Raw genomic sequence first — 16,855 nt, 5'->3', positions numbered from 1 at the left:
AGGGATGTAAGGCAGCAAGGCACTAACAATCCGGAATAGGTTTAGCTTCATGCTTGCATCGTGAACCTTACGGCGCCTCGACCACCTTCGGCCAATGTACTTATCACGTGATAGGCTGGTTATTCCATTAAGCAGGTTATTATGTCGGCTAAAAAGATTAACTCGGGAACGCAGTTCGTTCGAATAATCCTTGTGACCTGAAGTCCATCGGTAAGATGGGAAATGCGGATCTTTATTCCGAACGCCTGGCCTCGTCGAAAGCAGAATGACTTCACTCGTAAGTGCCACTTGCATCACGACTTTGAAATAATGGAAAGGGAACATAAGTATATAGCATATAAAGCCAGTGTCTTCTGGGGGTTTACATGATAATAATCATATACCTCTTTTCTGAATTTCTCCATTGAGTGCATCGATTCCAGCCCTCCTAGTCTCTGACGACGACAGACTATACATAACAAACCGATCGAACAAAATACGCCATAATGCATAAAGGATCCTGTCTATGTCATAAACTCGAATATGAATTTCAAGGGGAGCCCCTGATGAAGGCAAGTTTTATTTTCTAGGTTCAGCCTCGACATTGACTCATACATACATCCAGGGACCATGCTACTGCTTGTCCTGCCGCAAGATCAGCGGCAGTACCAACACACTTAATCTTCTGCTCCCGGATGACAAGTTTAAAATCACCACTGGCTCCACAAAGCAACACACTGAGATGCATGAGAGTGGCAAGAAACTGACAGTCTACTTCTGTGGTGACTGTGGATCTACTCTCTACAAAACGCACGAGCTATTCCCCGGACAGGTTGTTGTCCTAGCGGGGACACTGGACGACGCAGATGGGCTTGAGCAGGCAAAACCGCAAGTGGAGTTGTTCACTAAACACCGCGCTTCGTGGCTACCGAGTCTCAGTTGGGCTGACCAAAAGGATGAGTTTTGAACGGCGGAGATTTGTTGTTTCTTTTTCCTTCCTCTAGTCTGCGGCTCTTGTTTGACAGCCATACGAGGACGCGGCAGTGAGTTTGTTCATGGTAACTCGAGTTTAACATAACAATGAATTTGTTATTAGTAATACTAATTTTAATAAATCCTAGTTCATAGCATGAATTATTTAGCTATCAAGTCCATTTTTCCCTTAGAGCTACCCAAATTCCCGTAACAAGTATAATTTTTCGTAATCTCTCATCCACATCTATTCAATAACCATTAGCACTTGATGTTGCTTCAAGTAGTGTCGCTTACCTGAACGTTGGTTTTCTGAGTCTACTAGGCAGTAAGAAGCAGAAACTTCCATACGATCTCGAATCATCGTAGCGATAACAGCATGCCGACGAGTACCTGGATCGATGATACTAAAGGTAAAGAGTCTCCTCACATCGTCGAGATGTGAGCAACTGGACATGCGACGAGACTTCTTGTGGCGTAAAACCCATCTCATAGTTCGGATGCCGTTTTCCCCATGCTGGATGAACTCGTAAGAGCCATCGGAAAGACAGAATGCCTCGCAGGAAGAGTCCAGGCCAAGATAGATGTCCGTCTTTTCCTGTAGCTGCATATCTTTATACACAGGCTGAGAGATTTTTGCAATAATCTCCTGACTAGCTCTGCCTTCCTCTTTTGAGACCGCAATGTTTGAATTCACGGTCGATCCTGCCATCTCACATAAGGTATTTTGCACTATTGCCACATCGTCGGAGCTAAGACTTCCCCAGCGTCGAAAGTACAGGGCAAGCCCCCAAGTGAGGAAAGGCATGAATCCCGTGGAGGGAAAAACGTCAAGAAGCAGCATGGGTCGTCCCATTTGTGATATTTGTTGGAGTTGCATCAGAAGTTCCGGTCGCATCTTGTGAAATGGGTGGTGGGCATGCCTTGCAGGTCGGGCGATCTGATACACACTCTTTGACTGTGGCGATGATCTCCCATGGCCCTCCAAGCCGCTTTTCTGAGAGCTATCTCCTGATATTGGCATTGAGAGCATTCTGGCCAGCAAGAATTTGGGTTTGATCAGAAGATCAAATTCGATGGAATGAAGAAATTCTCAACGGATTTGAATTGCGGCTTTCACTAGTACGGATTATAGGAATAATAAACGCTGAATAGATCGTAAAATAGCATTGGGGAAGGTCAGCTGTTATAAGCCGTGGTGGATCATGCACGCGGGGAATTTGTGAATTTCCAGGGCTCTCGGGAAAGCCACCAGTCTCTAGTTCGGCGTTCTTGGTAAATTTATATACTTTTTCCGGAGTATAATGACGTTTAACGGTCGCTACTAGATGATCCTCCGTGGAATCCTTCGCGCCGCCCTCATCCCGCAAGATGAAGTAGTAATAGCCAGCAGCCCCAGCGCAGGCATCTTCAACCATCTGCATAATTTTAACCTCAAAAATCCTGACAAAACTCCGAGTCTAGGCCTATCTTTGGGGGACGATCCACGGGTTTTCGCTACGTTTGTCCAGTGGTTCATGCAGGTAAAGTTAATCTCGGGGACCTGGAATGAGCCGAGTCCCCATGAGTGGCCGAACTACGTTGCAAATTTTATCACATATTTTGCGTCTCAATATGCTCAAATATGATCATCAATCTTTTGGATGTAAGATTAGTAATAGAAGTTTACTAATACTATAGTTTTCGTTTGTTCGAGCCTTCTAGATTATATGTTCCTAGCTTGCCACACTCATGATGTTGTCCATAGAAGTATACACCGCTTAAGAAACTCCAAAGAGACATTATGGATGATTCAACTAGCCAAATAGATTCAAATAGCTATTTATATCTGGTTAGAGATCAAACGGGCATCTCTCGTGGGCCTATGAGCACGGCTACGGCGGACGATAGAGGGGTCTTTCCCAAAACTCTTAGCGATTTTCAAACCGGCAGAATCTCCATTTCAGCCATTCTTTGTCCGATATAATCTGAATTTCCTATATCCCTTAGAGAAAAGTGATTTTACCACAGGAACCCGATTAAAATAGATTAAGTTCAACTAATTCATGAGATTACTTAAGCTGAATTTTGTTAGGACCTAGGCCTCGTCCCCCTAGGCCTAACGTTGTGCGCTACTTATATCGGTCCCAGGCATGCTAGAACATAGCGTTCTAGCATATTTGGTCTTTTTAACCTGTTTGGCTAGTGCGTCTGGGCACGTGCCGTAACAAATCTTAAATATAATCTATAATCTCAAGACTAATCTCAAGACTAATCTCAAGACTAATCTCAAGACTAATCTCAAGACCTAGAATCTTATAGCTAATCTCCTAAATTACCTACGTTAGTATCTATAATACTAGTAAATAGGGCTATAGATAGCGCTTTAGTAACGAGCTTATAGTAGTTATATATGTGCACCTAGGTAAGAGGATTTTGGGATATAAAGCGTACAGGCCGGTGGAAGAAGCGGTAAAGGCACTTCTCTCGTCCGCCGTACATGGCTCGCTTTCAGGCAGGCTCGGCCGCCGTAGTTGACTAGTTACAGCGACAGATTCAACTTCAACCTTCTTTGTTGGCAGCTGTCTACTATATAAAAAAGATAGAAATGTGATATTCTTCTTCATTAAACATTCTAGCAACCCAGGAATCAATTCTTCAGAGACGCATTCATCCCCAATTCCAATACCTCTGGCATCCCGAAGAGGGCCCACGCGTACGTATACGAAGCCAACACTTTTGAACCACCTCTACAGCTCAACTACCAGCTTCATAGCGCTGACTCCCGCCTTGGACTTTTCCAATGCAGATTGAATATGCTTCAACCCTTTGCCGACGATGAATGGGGGTGGAAGGCACTGGAGCTTCCCGGATTGTAATGCAGGCGTAACATAATCTTTCCAAACAGGCGTCACAACATCGTTGACAGCGAATATCATGCCAGATCTAACGTTTCCAGGGAGATCTGTAGCGGGGGGAGGTGGGTGCACGCAAGCGAGGTGTCCCCCGTCCAGCTGCTCAAGGATTGTGATATCGTTGGCGTAAGTCTCGGGGGTAGATATGGCGTCGAAGATGCCAATGAACTCACTGTCGCTCTCTCGAATCGCCTCGATAACCTTCCCTGCAAGTGAAGTATCCTTGTGGTCGAAGACTCGAGCTGCTCCGCATCGCTTGCAGAAGTAAAAATTGTGCGCGCCAGAAATAGCGATGACGTGGATACCGGCAGCTGTGGCAATCTGGATTGCCATGGAGCCGACAGAAGATGAGCCACCGTACACGACAAGGGTCTTGCCTGCAGATGGTACATCACGTATCGAAGGGTATGGAAGTCCCAGAGCTGGTGTAGCAACACCGGGCATGGCCACGCCGGACTTCTTGAGGGAGAGTGCGCAAACAGCCGCCTCTAGTGCGAAAGGCACGACAACACCGTCCGTGAAGGAGATTTCATTGGGGAGGACGGCCGCTTTATCTGCAGGAATTACAGTATACAGAGCAAAAGCTCCATCCTGAGGGCGACCACTAGTCAAGCTGATGGCATGCCTGTTGAACAGAGGTAAAATCAGCTTGGGATATTTCGATTCTAAAAGATCAATTTCTTGAGCAACATACCCAATAACACGGTCTCCTGGCTTGAACCTTGTCACGTCTTTTGCTGCTTCATACACCTCGCCGGCAATATCGCAGCCAAAAATGGCAGGCCATTGCTGTATAAAAACACCGGAGTCTTGCATATGGAAATCGAGAGGGTTTATGGCGATGGCAGCATTCTTAATGACTAGTTCGCCTGAGCCAGCTGTAGGCATCGTTGCATCTCCCAACTCTAGAGGAGAACCCGCTTTGACGAGCCATGCAGCTTGGTTCTTGGGAACTGACATTTCGATAGAAAGATAAGCGGAGAGAGGTGTGACTGTCGTGATAAAGAGAACGCGTTTGATTGATGCTAAGAAAGAAGTAATGCCATTTGAGCAGACCTGTCGACTTATATGTGCTTTCGCATATCTGATCACAGCCAAGGGAGACTATTAGCAACCAGTCCACATAAGCCATTGATTTCGAACTAAGATTTATATTTCAAAGCAACTGATACCAAATGACTATTCTGCGTAATAAAGTATACAAACGTGAGGGTACGTCGGGATTTTTTAAGGCCGAGACCCCACTTGAGAACCGCATGTGCGGTTCCCATTTGGAACCACATATCCCGTTCCACAGTCAAATCCGAGGTGATTCCGTTCTCGATAACGCCTCTAGGTCCAAGATCTCGTCTTTCTCCCATTGATAGCAATACGAAAAGCGAGAAGGCCCGAGGATAGACATTGAATACCGGGGCAGCAGCAGTACATGTCCTTTTGGCCCCCACACCACATACACGCTGTTACGTCATCGTTCGCAACCTTCCAACGTCGAGCTTATCCCCAACTTGAGTGATAAACGAATTGCTAGCTACTATGCGACTGGGTCCACACGATCTGCTCGAGTATAATGCAAGATACCGAGTGCTCATCTGCCGGGATTGCCACTACGCCATTCAGAAAAATGCGCTGGGGAGCCATTTGCTCCGCCACAAAATTTACCGTGAAGAAAGGCAACGCTTACTGTCTACTATTAAAGACCTTGATATTGTTGAACCAGATGATCTTTCTCTACCCACCTCAAATATGCTACCGGTTGCTGCTCTACCTGTGTTGTCTGGGCATTGCTGTACTGTGGCTGGATGTGGATATCTCTGTGCCAGCTCTAAAAGAATGAGACGCCACTGGAGCGACACCCATAGGGTCAATGGATCGAATCATTCTTCCTCTCGTGCACGCTCAGCAAAGCTTCAAACATTCTTCCGTGGTACGAAACTCAAGTATTTTGAAGTCTCGACGACAAGCAGCAATTCAGAGACACGGCTTTCTGGTGGCGAGAGGGGACATGATAGAGGGGGCTCAGAGCTGAATACAGTAACATCACCAGCACATTCTACGCCAAATTCCGAGCCTTCCCCTGTGGTAGACCTGGAAACGTTAACATATTTTCATCATTTCCTCACTACAACAAGTCTGTCACTTCCTGGAGCCGGGGGTTCTCCATCGCTGCAACAATACTGGGAGAGAGACGTCATTCCGTTGGCTCTACAACGACGGTGGCTAATGTGCGGATTACTAGCCATTTCCGCGTACCATTCAGCCAAGTTCGAGGATGAGAGAACGGCACGAAAAGTTCACTGTGAGCGAGCGACAAAGTTCTATTCCGAATTCTGGGCCGGTTTCCAAATAACCAACGATGAAAAACATACCACTGAGGCTTTTCACAAAGCAAAAAGGGCAGGAATACAGGTCAGGAGCATCGTGAACTGCGCAAAGTGGACTTTCGAGGGATTTAGTATGAGCCAAGAGACTACCTTGCGTCCTACATCCTTTTCTCAGCTAGAGTCCTCACTACGAAATATTCGAGATTTTGTGTCTCGTGAGTCGGCAACATCTTCGTACATGTGTCAGAACAGATATGATGGACCTCAGAGAGCCTTGGAGAAGAATGACTCTCTGGAAAACGACAATACACGGAATCTGTTTTTCAACCATATTCATATGCTTCCGTATCGCATGGCAGAGATATTCGGGAAACCAGATCATGAGCAAGATGCCCCAGCCATTCTACTTGCAATTAAAGCCTTGTCCGAGTGCTGCATTAGCAGTTTTGAATCTGATGATTTGTCAGGAGCGTGGCAATATATGGCCGGATGGCTGATCCAGACAACAGATCATTTCAACCGTATGGTCTCGCTTCAAAACTCAGCCGCGCTTGTTGTGTTAGCCTATTGGGCCAGCATTCTGGTTAAACGGGCCGAAGATTGTGGGATTTGGTTTATACATGGCCTCTCCAGGACAATATTGTTACAGATTCGAGGGCATATTTCTACAGACGATGCGGCTTGGGGTTTAGTTCAAGAAGTGATAGAGTTAAACTAAAAACTCCCACTCTGAGATAATTTTTTTATAATGGCTCGTTCCCACTCAAGACATGTTTTAGCTGTCTGTATCCTTATGTAACGAATAATTACTCCGGGAATCACTAGGGACAAATCAGCTCAGACAACTACCGGAAAGTATTCGAAATCGGTGGCATCTTGTCATTCACTCTGCAGGTTATATTTTCAGTATAATTGTGCGGAGTTATGGTATCCAAAGACGGCTTTCATACTGCCGAGTGAAATTCTGCTCGTCCTTGGCCAAGAAGGTGACTTTGTTATGCGTCATTGCCGTTTGGGTACTTTGTGTAATTTTGAACGGGCATCCAATCCAGCTAAAACACATGGTTCGTGATAGAGGCGCTGTGGGTCCTCTAGGGAATACTCGACTGTGTATAGGCAGGATTGGGCGTTTTATAACTATAAAGATCATTCGAATACAATCAGATAAAAGTCCTGTAGGTTAAATCTATATCGGCACCAGTTGGGTTTTATTTGTTTAGTTACACGTATGTACTGCTTTATCAGTTGTAGCAGATGAATATGATTGGTGGCGTATAACTTTCCATTTTAGGTGAGGAAATGGCGTATTCAGGTGGAGTCGCCCGTGGTCAAATGGCCACTCCACACCACTAGCAGTACTACGGACTACGAATCCTTGTAAATCTCAACATCCATAGCACGGGATGATCCTATTTAATTCAAACCTAGCCGCCAGGAAATTATCCTTTTTCATCCATCTTGGTCGGTGAAAGAAAGAAGCCATCGTTTTGACGTTCTCAACCATGCATATTCTAGTGTTCGGGGCTACAGGTATGCATACTCCACAATTATTTATGTACCAGACACACATAACAACGACTTTAAAAGGTGCTATCGGCTCTATTTTTTGCGACATCGCTCTCGAGGCGGAGCATAGTCTCACTCTTTTTGTTCGAAACCAAAGAAAGGTACCAGCCCGAGTCGCCGACGACAAAAGGGTCACAATCATTGAAGGAACTCTGGAAGACGAAGAGATTCTGAATAACGTTTCACGATGCGAGGCCGATGCATTTGTATCGTTCGCTGGACCTCCGGTGGGAAACAAAGGCACCGTATGGAACTTTTCCTAGAAGATATGAATTGGAAGATGCTAATCTATTTATTGGACCGATTTAGCCCCTTACAGACGGTTATAGAGCCCTTATTCCTAAACTTATCTCTCGAGACATCAAACGACTGCTCGTTCTAGGCACACCCTCCTTCAAAGGCTCGTCCGATATTCCCGCATTCAAATGGCGCCTTGGGGAATTGACAATGAAAGCTTTGGGTCCTATGCGTGGCCAATACTGGGAAATGATGGCGGTCGGGAAATATATCACCTCTTTATCAGTTGACAGTGGAGTTAGATGGACACTATTTCGGGTCGGGGGGTTGACAAATGGAAAGCAGAGTCCAGTCGAGACGACTGTCTTGGGAAGTGGAAAAGATTCCATGTGGATTAGTCGAGCTAGCGTTGCGAGATGGGTGCTGGATGAGGCTGTCGAGGAGAAGTGGGTGAGGGAAATACCATATATCTGTAATTAAATGAGACTGCAAATTATCCGATCTGTTGAAGTCGATGAAAATTATTATCTTTACCGAGCCAATAGGATACATAATGCTCACCGCCCGAAGCGCGTTGTCCTGGGAGTGGCAACTCGCCCTGCTCGATTTGTTTTCAACCCCAGCCACCTCTATCCCTTGGAAGATGCCTCCGCGAAGGACCCATGCTAAGTCTCGCAACGGTTGTGAGCAATGTAAGGCGCGGCACAAAAAATGCGACGAGACGGGTCCTCCCTGTACAAACTGTATCTCTCGAGGCTCGGATTGCAAATATCCCGATAGGGATTTTCAACATTACCATTGGAGCGGTCACTCTCTGGATATAGGGGATGTGCAGGAAGAAAGTATCACTCCACTTGTGCAACTACATCAGCAAAATCCCGACAGCCGGATGACAGAGCTTGGGCTTATGCACCACTGGTGTTTGAAATCGTGCTTTAGCTTTTCACCGGGGATGAGCGACATATTTCAAAATTACGCTGTACAGTTGGGACTGCGTCATGAGTTTTTAATGAATTCATTACTTGCATTCACGTGCTTGCATAAAGCAGCTGAAGGGGTCAAATCCAATTCAGAATATGGGTCAATCATCAGTGATGCGTTCCGATATCAAGACAGAACTCTACCTGCTTTTCGGACCGAGCTGGAACAAATTTCACCATCCAACTGCGAGGCACTCCTCTTATGCTCCATGATTATGATGGCTTGCGCAGCTATTTCACCCTCGTTCGATATCAACCATGACAGCGAGCTAGAAAGAAACTCGAAGACTATTCACCCAAGCCTTACCTCAATATTTTTCTTTGCGAAGGGAATTCACTCAGTGATTGATCGTGCCAGACCCTGGCTCAATGAAAGTCCCCTAAAGCCAGCCATTCAGCTTTATCCTAAAGAATATTGGACAACGTCACCTCCAGAAGGCAACATTATTCCATTCGAACTAGGAAAAATATGTGACAATACAAGCGTGGAGACACGGGAAACCTGTAGACGGGCGGTTACAATGCTGGAAAATTGTTCAGCAAGAGACGAGAGTATGGCGCTTGCATGGGTCGTCGAAGTCGGCGAGAGCTTCGTGAGCAGAGTACAAGAACAAGAGCCTGTGGCCTTACTGGTATATATCTGCTGGGGGGCACTTATTGGATGTTCAAAATATTCTTGGTGGGCAAGATTGGCGGGACAGACGGTTGTGAAGAGGTTGACCTTTGTGATTTCTATAAAATCTGAAGAAGAAAGAGGTATTCTGAATTGGGCAAAGGAAAGAATAGGAACAGGAAAAAAATAGAGACAGAGACAGGCTTCAACCGCTTGACCTAAGCTCATAGATGCGAAGGTGCTAGGAGGCCTCGCGGCCAGATTTGGCTGTTTCTCTACAGCGCCTCCTCGAAACTAGGCCATTTCGTGCATTTCTATCTCAAGGCACTAGCTCAAGATCTTCAGGTCCACCTCCTAGGCTCTGAAGCTAAACCCTCGTTCTCAACCATCCCAGTTTCTTCTCAACTAGCTTTTCCATGTTTGCTCTTTCGTCATTAGTAAGAATCGGCCATCAAGCTTTTTCTAGGACACTTGGACCGGGTTCCAGCTCAGCGGGACCCAAAAAGTTCAACATGACCCAAAATATTTTAGGTCCTAATATGTTATAATATTTACTTCAATATATTTATTTCATAACTATATAGGGTATAAATAAAGTTAAATCCAACAAAACCCCCTAAAAACCCCCGTTTATTGAAGAATATTATATGATTTAGGGGCTTGGGTCCCGATGAGATCCGGCACCTCAGCGGGACCCAAAATCTGCCAGAAAACTTTTGGGTCCCGCTGAGCTGTGTGCCCTCTTCAAGCTTCCATCCCATCCGGCCAATAGACAAAAAGTAAAAACATACAACAGCCATACTATGGCGATGCTCACCTAGCGCCCATTGTTCGGTGCTGGGCGCCTCACCGCTTATTCAGGCACCTTCAGGCAGCAGTTCATCCGCTTAAATATTCTTCAGACGGGTGAAGCCCTGCCCCAACATGTGCTATTTTACATTTTGATCAAGGAAAAGATTTTCTGATGCTTCTGCACTATTTTACTCTATAGGTTATAAAATGACACCTAAGGGTGCTTACGTTGGTTAAGGTTATTGAAGATAATCGAAGTTGGGACCCAACTGGCGGTCGAGTATAAGTAGGTGTAATCAAGTGCCTCTCTGGTAGTCCGAACCCTTGCGTTCGCGAAGGATGGGAACTTGGGTACGTTTAGCAGCAATGTGGAGACTACGAAATGCAAAGTATCCATCGCGAACTTCTTGACCGTCCGTTACAAGATTAATTGACTTATTTTGAGATATAATGGTTCATTTCTTTACCTACTACCCACGCGCTTACAAGAGGTGCAGAGAAACGGAGCAATGGGAAGTGAAGTACAAGATTGGGATATTAGATAACTGAGAAGCTTCTTGATGCAAAGGATTAGGGATAGAACCTGGGCTTAGTAGATTTCCTCTGAATCCCCTTAATCTTCTGTAACTATGCGAATAGATATATATCGATTGGCTAACCCTTCGCATCGCTCTTCCCATACCAATGATTGGATAACTGATCGATCAACTTTTGTGTATCTTGTAACCATTACTCTGCCTAACTAAGCTGTCTACGTTCCAACTTCTTTCTTCTTTGTAGGAGCCGAGTTGCATATTACCTGTCAGATACATTCCGAGAGACCGCCTCTGCCTTGAAGGCACCAAGGAATATTCTTGATTATAGTCAAAATGCACTTCGTCCTTCCGCTCTTTCTTCACCAACACGCACCGTTTTCATTCCTATATATGCCATAAACTGCTCCTTCTGCGGCTCTCTGCTATTTAAAACTACCCACCGCATCCAATCCGTGCAGGCATGCATAAATATCGATAGAAACGTCAGGAAATGCCGAATCAAGGTACTGACCTACCTTCAGGCGAACTTGCATCGATACAAAATTCCCCAGCCCCTAGAAAACCTGTCATTCATATAAAGAAATCGTCGCGACCACATGGATGCAACTAGCCCGATTACGGAGATAATGGAGTAAATATGGTCTCTCCTCGGAGTAAGTTGATATTAGCATTCTCCCTTGATCAAATCTCGCACCACTATCAGGTTTAGGTATCCGCTACATCATGCCTTCTACACACGTGGAGGCTAATGTCATAGAATCGTCAGGAGCCGTAACCGAAGCAAAATCGTCATTCTAAAGATAAAGAATGTTCAAGTTTTACCTCAAACCTAGAAGTTTTAGCTAGTGACAGTCATACTTCTCACACAATCAGTCAAGGTCGCATATCATCGAGTTCCGGTCCATACTAAATCCAACCGGGCAATCAATTCGAGGTATAAACGCAGGAGGTAAGAACCTTTACATTCGTGTCCAGATCAACTATCCCAGTCCATCCGTGGTGTGTCGCATCGCTTGGTCCACATGACGCCTTATTTCTGCTTCCCTCATTTCCTTCTCTCTTTCAAGTTTCAGGAGCATATTGTCCAAAGTGTATTCACCTCGATCCTGCAAACTTCCGAGCCCCTCAATGCTTTCATCCGAACATTCAGGGTCCTCGTGCTTTCGCAGAATATAGAGCAGCTCAGTAGCACGTATGAACTTGATGTGTTCAAGAATGGTAAGCCTTATTTCACTCTCTTGTCCCATAGAAACTAGCGCGCTGCCACTCGTGTCCGCGCCATGCTCCAAACAGAGTTGCACTGCTGGTCCCGAATTAGCACTGATGGCATATCGGAGAGCTGTCCATCCAGAACTGTCTTTTATGTTCGGATCCGCTCCATTTCTTAGGAGTGCCAGCATTCGTGGTACATTCGCACACCGGGATGCGAGATGTAATGGCGAAACACCATCGTTATTTTGTCGATTTACTGTAGCTCCATATCGCAACAATTTCAGCACCGCATCCACGCTGCCACGCTCAGCTGGCTTTGGTTTGCGATCGAAAAATTTCAGCCCATCGATTTTGGTAAAATATTCCCTACCTATCTCCTCCTCATCGAAATAATCTGCCAAATCGATTTCGGTGACTCGGCGGCGAAGTGTAGGGTGGTAGAATGGCATAGAATCAAGCCTATGCTCATGTCCCAATGGTCCTATGAGCTCTTCGGTGCAAGAAGCAGCATGCAGTGGTGTGTTTCCAAAGTTATCAAAGACATCACACCGAGCCTCAACGCCAACCAAAGACTCTATTGCACGGAGATTTGACGTTTCTGCTGCCAGATGGAGCAATGATTTGCCATGTTCAGTTGTCGCTCTGAGGGACGTCCCTTTGCCAATGAGATATCTGAGGGTTCCACTAATGTCCCAATTGCCATGAACCTCTCCCCACACAACAGCATGCACGGGCATCTCGCCTTCTGAATCCCGACTCATCAAATTGCCTCCCATCTCGAAGGCCATTTGTACAACATCAAAATTACCCGACCCACACGCGATATGAAAGGGAGTGGTTCCCTCCACAAGAGAGTTTATACCGCCGTATTGTTTGACCAGTTTCTCAAATATGCCAGTGTAGCCCAATTTGGCAGAAACATAAAGGAAAGTTTGAGCCCATCCTTCGTAATTGATGGAGTTATTTTCCGACCGTAGCATCTGCCAGGAAATGGACTCTGGAGCCCAACTTATAGCTGCAGCAAGCTCAACAGACCCAAAGGATGCACCGTACTTGATATAAGTGTCCAATAGTTTTCTTTCAGACCTGGGATGAAGCGTGTGACGTAATTGTTCCCCAAGTATCTGGGACCAGTTAACCGAAGGACATTCCTCCACGAACAGTCCTAACATGTCTGGATCATTCTTCTCCGTGGCCAGGCGTATGAAAAAAGCACCTTCTATCTGAAGTCTGTGTGAGATAGATGTTTCTTTGAGCAGTTTAGACACCGTAGAATAATCGCTTCGAATCACTGCTTTCCGCAGAGCAAGGAATGGATCAACAGAGAGATATCGCAGCCTGTGTATTAAAGAGTAGCGCCATGGTTTTCCCTTCGGGCCTTTACGGCCGGGAAGATTCGTAGGAGGATCTTCATGACTCTGATAGTCAGACAAATGGGAATTGACTCGACTGAGACCGAAATTGCTTTGAGTGATTGTCTGCGCGTCTGCGGTCACGGTATCTCTTGTGTCGATATCAAGACACCGAGGCAAATCTCCTGTTGGATTGGACTGTTGTACTAGTCTTCCTGAAATAGAGGCATTTTCAAGCCAATGAAGAATATACATGCGCTGTTCCGAGATAATTTGAGGAGAGAATCCTGACACAATCAAGGATTCTTTTATTTCATTCCATTCGGGATCGTTTATCTTGGAACTGGAGAAGTTGGTCGTAGAGAATCGGCTTGAAATGGAAAGTGTTTCCTCTTCTCCTTCATTCATTGAATCGATTAGACCGTCGAGTTGGTCAACGAGGTCGTTCATGGATTGACTGGGTAGATAATCATTATGTTAGTATGAGTCATTTTCCTATTGATTCTAATTATTGAATCACAAACCTCGCCAGGTATTGGATCATGTCTCCAATTTCGGACGTACTGGACGTTACTTTCAACCTCCAGGTACCAAGTCCGTAAGCTTCTGGATCTCTTTGCATGAGATATTGCTTTCCCTTCAAAGACACTCTGTTGTAGGCTTGAATAACTCCCGTTAGGCCCTCCAGGGTCTTGCAACAATCGAACAGCCGGGTTTGAATATGTTGTCGACAATCTGTCGAGTAGGTGTCGCTTTTCAGTTTATCGACAAAAGTTCGAAGTCCGATATGCAGCTCTAAAACGTCATGCGCAACTGGGGCAAATACTGGTAGAGAGATGCGTTTACACGAGCGATAAACCTCCCATGCCAAATCAGGAAGACTTGAAAAAGCTATAGCGAACAGATCATTGATTTCAGCTCAGGGCAACAAGCATATGAAGGTTCAAGTTGACATACATATCTCTCTTGACGTTGATAGACCTTGAGTATTTCGGACTGGATGGAGGACATCTGACAGGTCGATCCCTCCATATATAATGCATTGATTACCTGTGCATTGGAGAATATGATTAGAAATTGAGAACTTCATTTGGTATCCACACGGCTAGAGGATAATCATGGCGAATCTAATCAAATCATGTAGTCTGGTGGCGCACCCGAGTCCCCACATCTTTTTTCCACGGATCCGCCCGTACCTGGGTGTGGATATTGCAATGATCCAACAAGAGCATCTGCACACATCATTTGCAGGCGTCGTTGCACTTTTCTGTAATTATCCTGATCACGTTGGGATCCCAGATCAAATCGACACATGTTGCTATGATCTGCATCTATGCGCATTTGAGTCTCTCGGTTGCCTGGCAACTTCAAAACGGCCGAATCAAATGGGACAATCTGTTGCGCGATGAAAACATCCATATTAGCTCAGAAAGCAGATTATGTAAGGAGCATGAGAAATTACATCTCCAATTCCCTCGTAGCAGGACAAAATTTTATAAGTTTCGAGCTGGTGTCGGAAAGTCTCACTCAAAATGTCAGAAAATATGGTGCCCTGTTCAAGGGTGTCGATGATGTTTGACTGGGGCTTGTATGGCAGCGCTCGCACGATCCTCGCACATGTCATCCCAAGGCCGACTTGGAGACTTTTTCCCGGTCCCGCATGCGGCGTTCCAAAAAACACAAGTGAATGGCTGATCAATTTTTTTGGTAAGTCTCACAGAACCGGCAATCAATTCACTATGACCTACGTTGCTTCTTTCAATCCTCTGTATTCTGGGTTTGCCCACGCATTTACTAGGGCCTATAATCTCAATAAAAGTTCTCCCTAGAGTGTGGGTTCATATCACACTTACCTGCTTAATGAGAAGGCCTCCCAAACTATGTCCTACAAAAATTATAGGAATGTTCCGGCTCTGGTAACGATATTCAGCAAGTCGATTCTTCATTTCAACATTTTAAAGATCAGCAGAAGGTCACCATTTGCCATCTTTCTTGATGAATATGTTCCAGGAGTTCATTTGCCTCATGCACGAAACTGTCTTTGCCAGAGCCAAATACAGGGCTTGAATTATACTCGTAAAGGAATATCCTTGCGTTCGGTTGAGCCTTTGGAAAGTTGTCTCTCAACCAGAGATTACCACCAGTCTCTGGTGGTTGCCGCCAAGTGTTGAGGGCATGATCAGCAGAGCCCATGGGATTCAGGCCGTGGACGGCGATGATACTAATGCATCGTCAGCAGAGAATTCAAATTTTCCAACGTCGATGTACGTACTCCAACTCTGGGGTTTGTTTGCCATCCGGCCCTGTACCGGGTGCCAACTCTCGTAGGGGCTAATTTCCGCAATCAGATCACATTTATATAAGAGTCGTAAAAGAGATTATGTACCATGCCGGAAACCTCTACCGTCACAATTTGTTGTCAGAATATCTCCAATAAATGTAAACAAAGCCTGAAAAGGTTGGGCGCGGGGTTAAGAATATATACTGCTACTAATTGATGCGCTATTTGCGAGCCCCTCACGGAGGCTGCAAATCTGATTGGAAGGCGACAAGGGTACAAAGTAGCTGCACGTGCCTGGTGGAATTTGGCCCCCATTGCTAGGACGCCACATACCACCATCGAGAGTTGACTAAAATGCGCTAAGCCTTTTTAAGAACCAACTCTCGAAGAGAAGTTCCGAAACAGGTTTAGTGCCGTATGTTAAACAAGCGGATACACACACTGAGAATTTGAATTTTCTCCTTCCTTCCCACTGCCGGCCGACCGAGCTTGTTCATACCCAGCTTCTTATACGTTTATCATGGCTTCTACAGGGAGTGAATTGGATTCGGATTGATGAGGAAAATGATCGTTTGATTACGGAGCGGATGATGCGGGAGGGAGAGAGCTAAGTAAGCAGATATCTATTGGATATCTCCTAGATATCTGGCAGACGTCAATTGCCCCTCACGGGTCTCTATTTCAGGGATGCCCTAGACGTCTGCTAGATATCTATTCACTCTCCACTACTAGTATCACCACTAACTACTCACCTTGAGCCGAAAACTGTTGAAACGTTCTAAAAATTGCTAAATCTTTATGCCTGTTAATTATCTGACAGATATCTCATAGATATTTGATGAATTTCGATGATTTGGGGGATGAAACCTACCGTGGTTCGATCGCAAGGGGGTGATGGGGAGATGTGGAAGAAGGAAGGTTGTGGGGCTGCATGCCAAGATATTTTCCGTCGGTCCGCCAGAGCTAGAGCTAAACCTGATTAGGATTAGCGCGGTCCAACTCTCGGACTGAACTATTTCCTGACCACACCCAGGGTTCCCACCCACCACCTCCCTCTGGCCGAACTCATGATATGCAGATGTCAAGAGACTTAGCGTTTGAGGTGATTTATGATAATCCA

The 16,855-nt window shown here is 45.6% G+C and overlaps 4 protein-coding genes across 4 annotated transcripts; 2 read left to right on the top strand and 2 right to left on the bottom strand.

The window, feature by feature from the left end:
* Window positions 1-721: 721 nt before the first annotated feature.
* On the top strand, window positions 722-946 carry N7496_008539 (uncharacterized protein; the record flags this gene model as incomplete). Its single annotated transcript, XM_056701458.1, has 1 exon — window positions 722-946. One exon carries the CDS (start codon window positions 722-724, stop codon window positions 944-946), a length of 225 nt encoding a protein of 74 aa, XP_056553521.1.
* A 2,734-nt stretch (window positions 947-3,680) lies between these two features.
* N7496_008538 (zinc-binding alcohol dehydrogenase family protein) lies at window positions 3,681-4,805 on the bottom strand (the record flags this gene model as incomplete). Its single annotated transcript, XM_056701457.1, has 1 exon — window positions 3,681-4,805. One exon carries the CDS (start codon window positions 4,803-4,805, stop codon window positions 3,681-3,683), a length of 1,125 nt encoding a protein of 374 aa, XP_056553520.1.
* A 2,863-nt stretch (window positions 4,806-7,668) lies between these two features.
* Window positions 7,669-8,449, top strand: N7496_008537 (NAD(P)-dependent oxidoreductase; the record flags this gene model as incomplete). The annotated part of the gene is made up of 3 exons (XM_056701456.1): window positions 7,669-7,696; window positions 7,754-7,977; window positions 8,042-8,449. The coding sequence occupies 3 exons, from the start codon at window positions 7,669-7,671 to the stop codon at window positions 8,447-8,449; spliced, it is 660 nt and encodes a 219-aa protein (XP_056553519.1).
* A 3,421-nt stretch (window positions 8,450-11,870) lies between these two features.
* Window positions 11,871-13,082, bottom strand: N7496_008536 (ankyrin repeat domain-containing protein; the record flags this gene model as incomplete). Its single annotated transcript, XM_056701455.1, has 1 exon — window positions 11,871-13,082. One exon carries the CDS (start codon window positions 13,080-13,082, stop codon window positions 11,871-11,873), a length of 1,212 nt encoding a protein of 403 aa, XP_056553518.1.
* Between the last annotated feature and the right edge of the window lie 3,773 nt (window positions 13,083-16,855).

The sequence above is a fragment of the Penicillium cataractarum genome (assembly GCF_028827025.1).
Source record: "Penicillium cataractarum strain IBT 29864 chromosome Unknown utg000007l, whole genome shotgun sequence".
In the NCBI taxonomy this organism is placed as follows: domain Eukaryota; kingdom Fungi; phylum Ascomycota; class Eurotiomycetes; order Eurotiales; family Aspergillaceae; genus Penicillium; species Penicillium cataractarum.
This window is presented reverse-complemented; position numbering and strand designations above follow the sequence as displayed.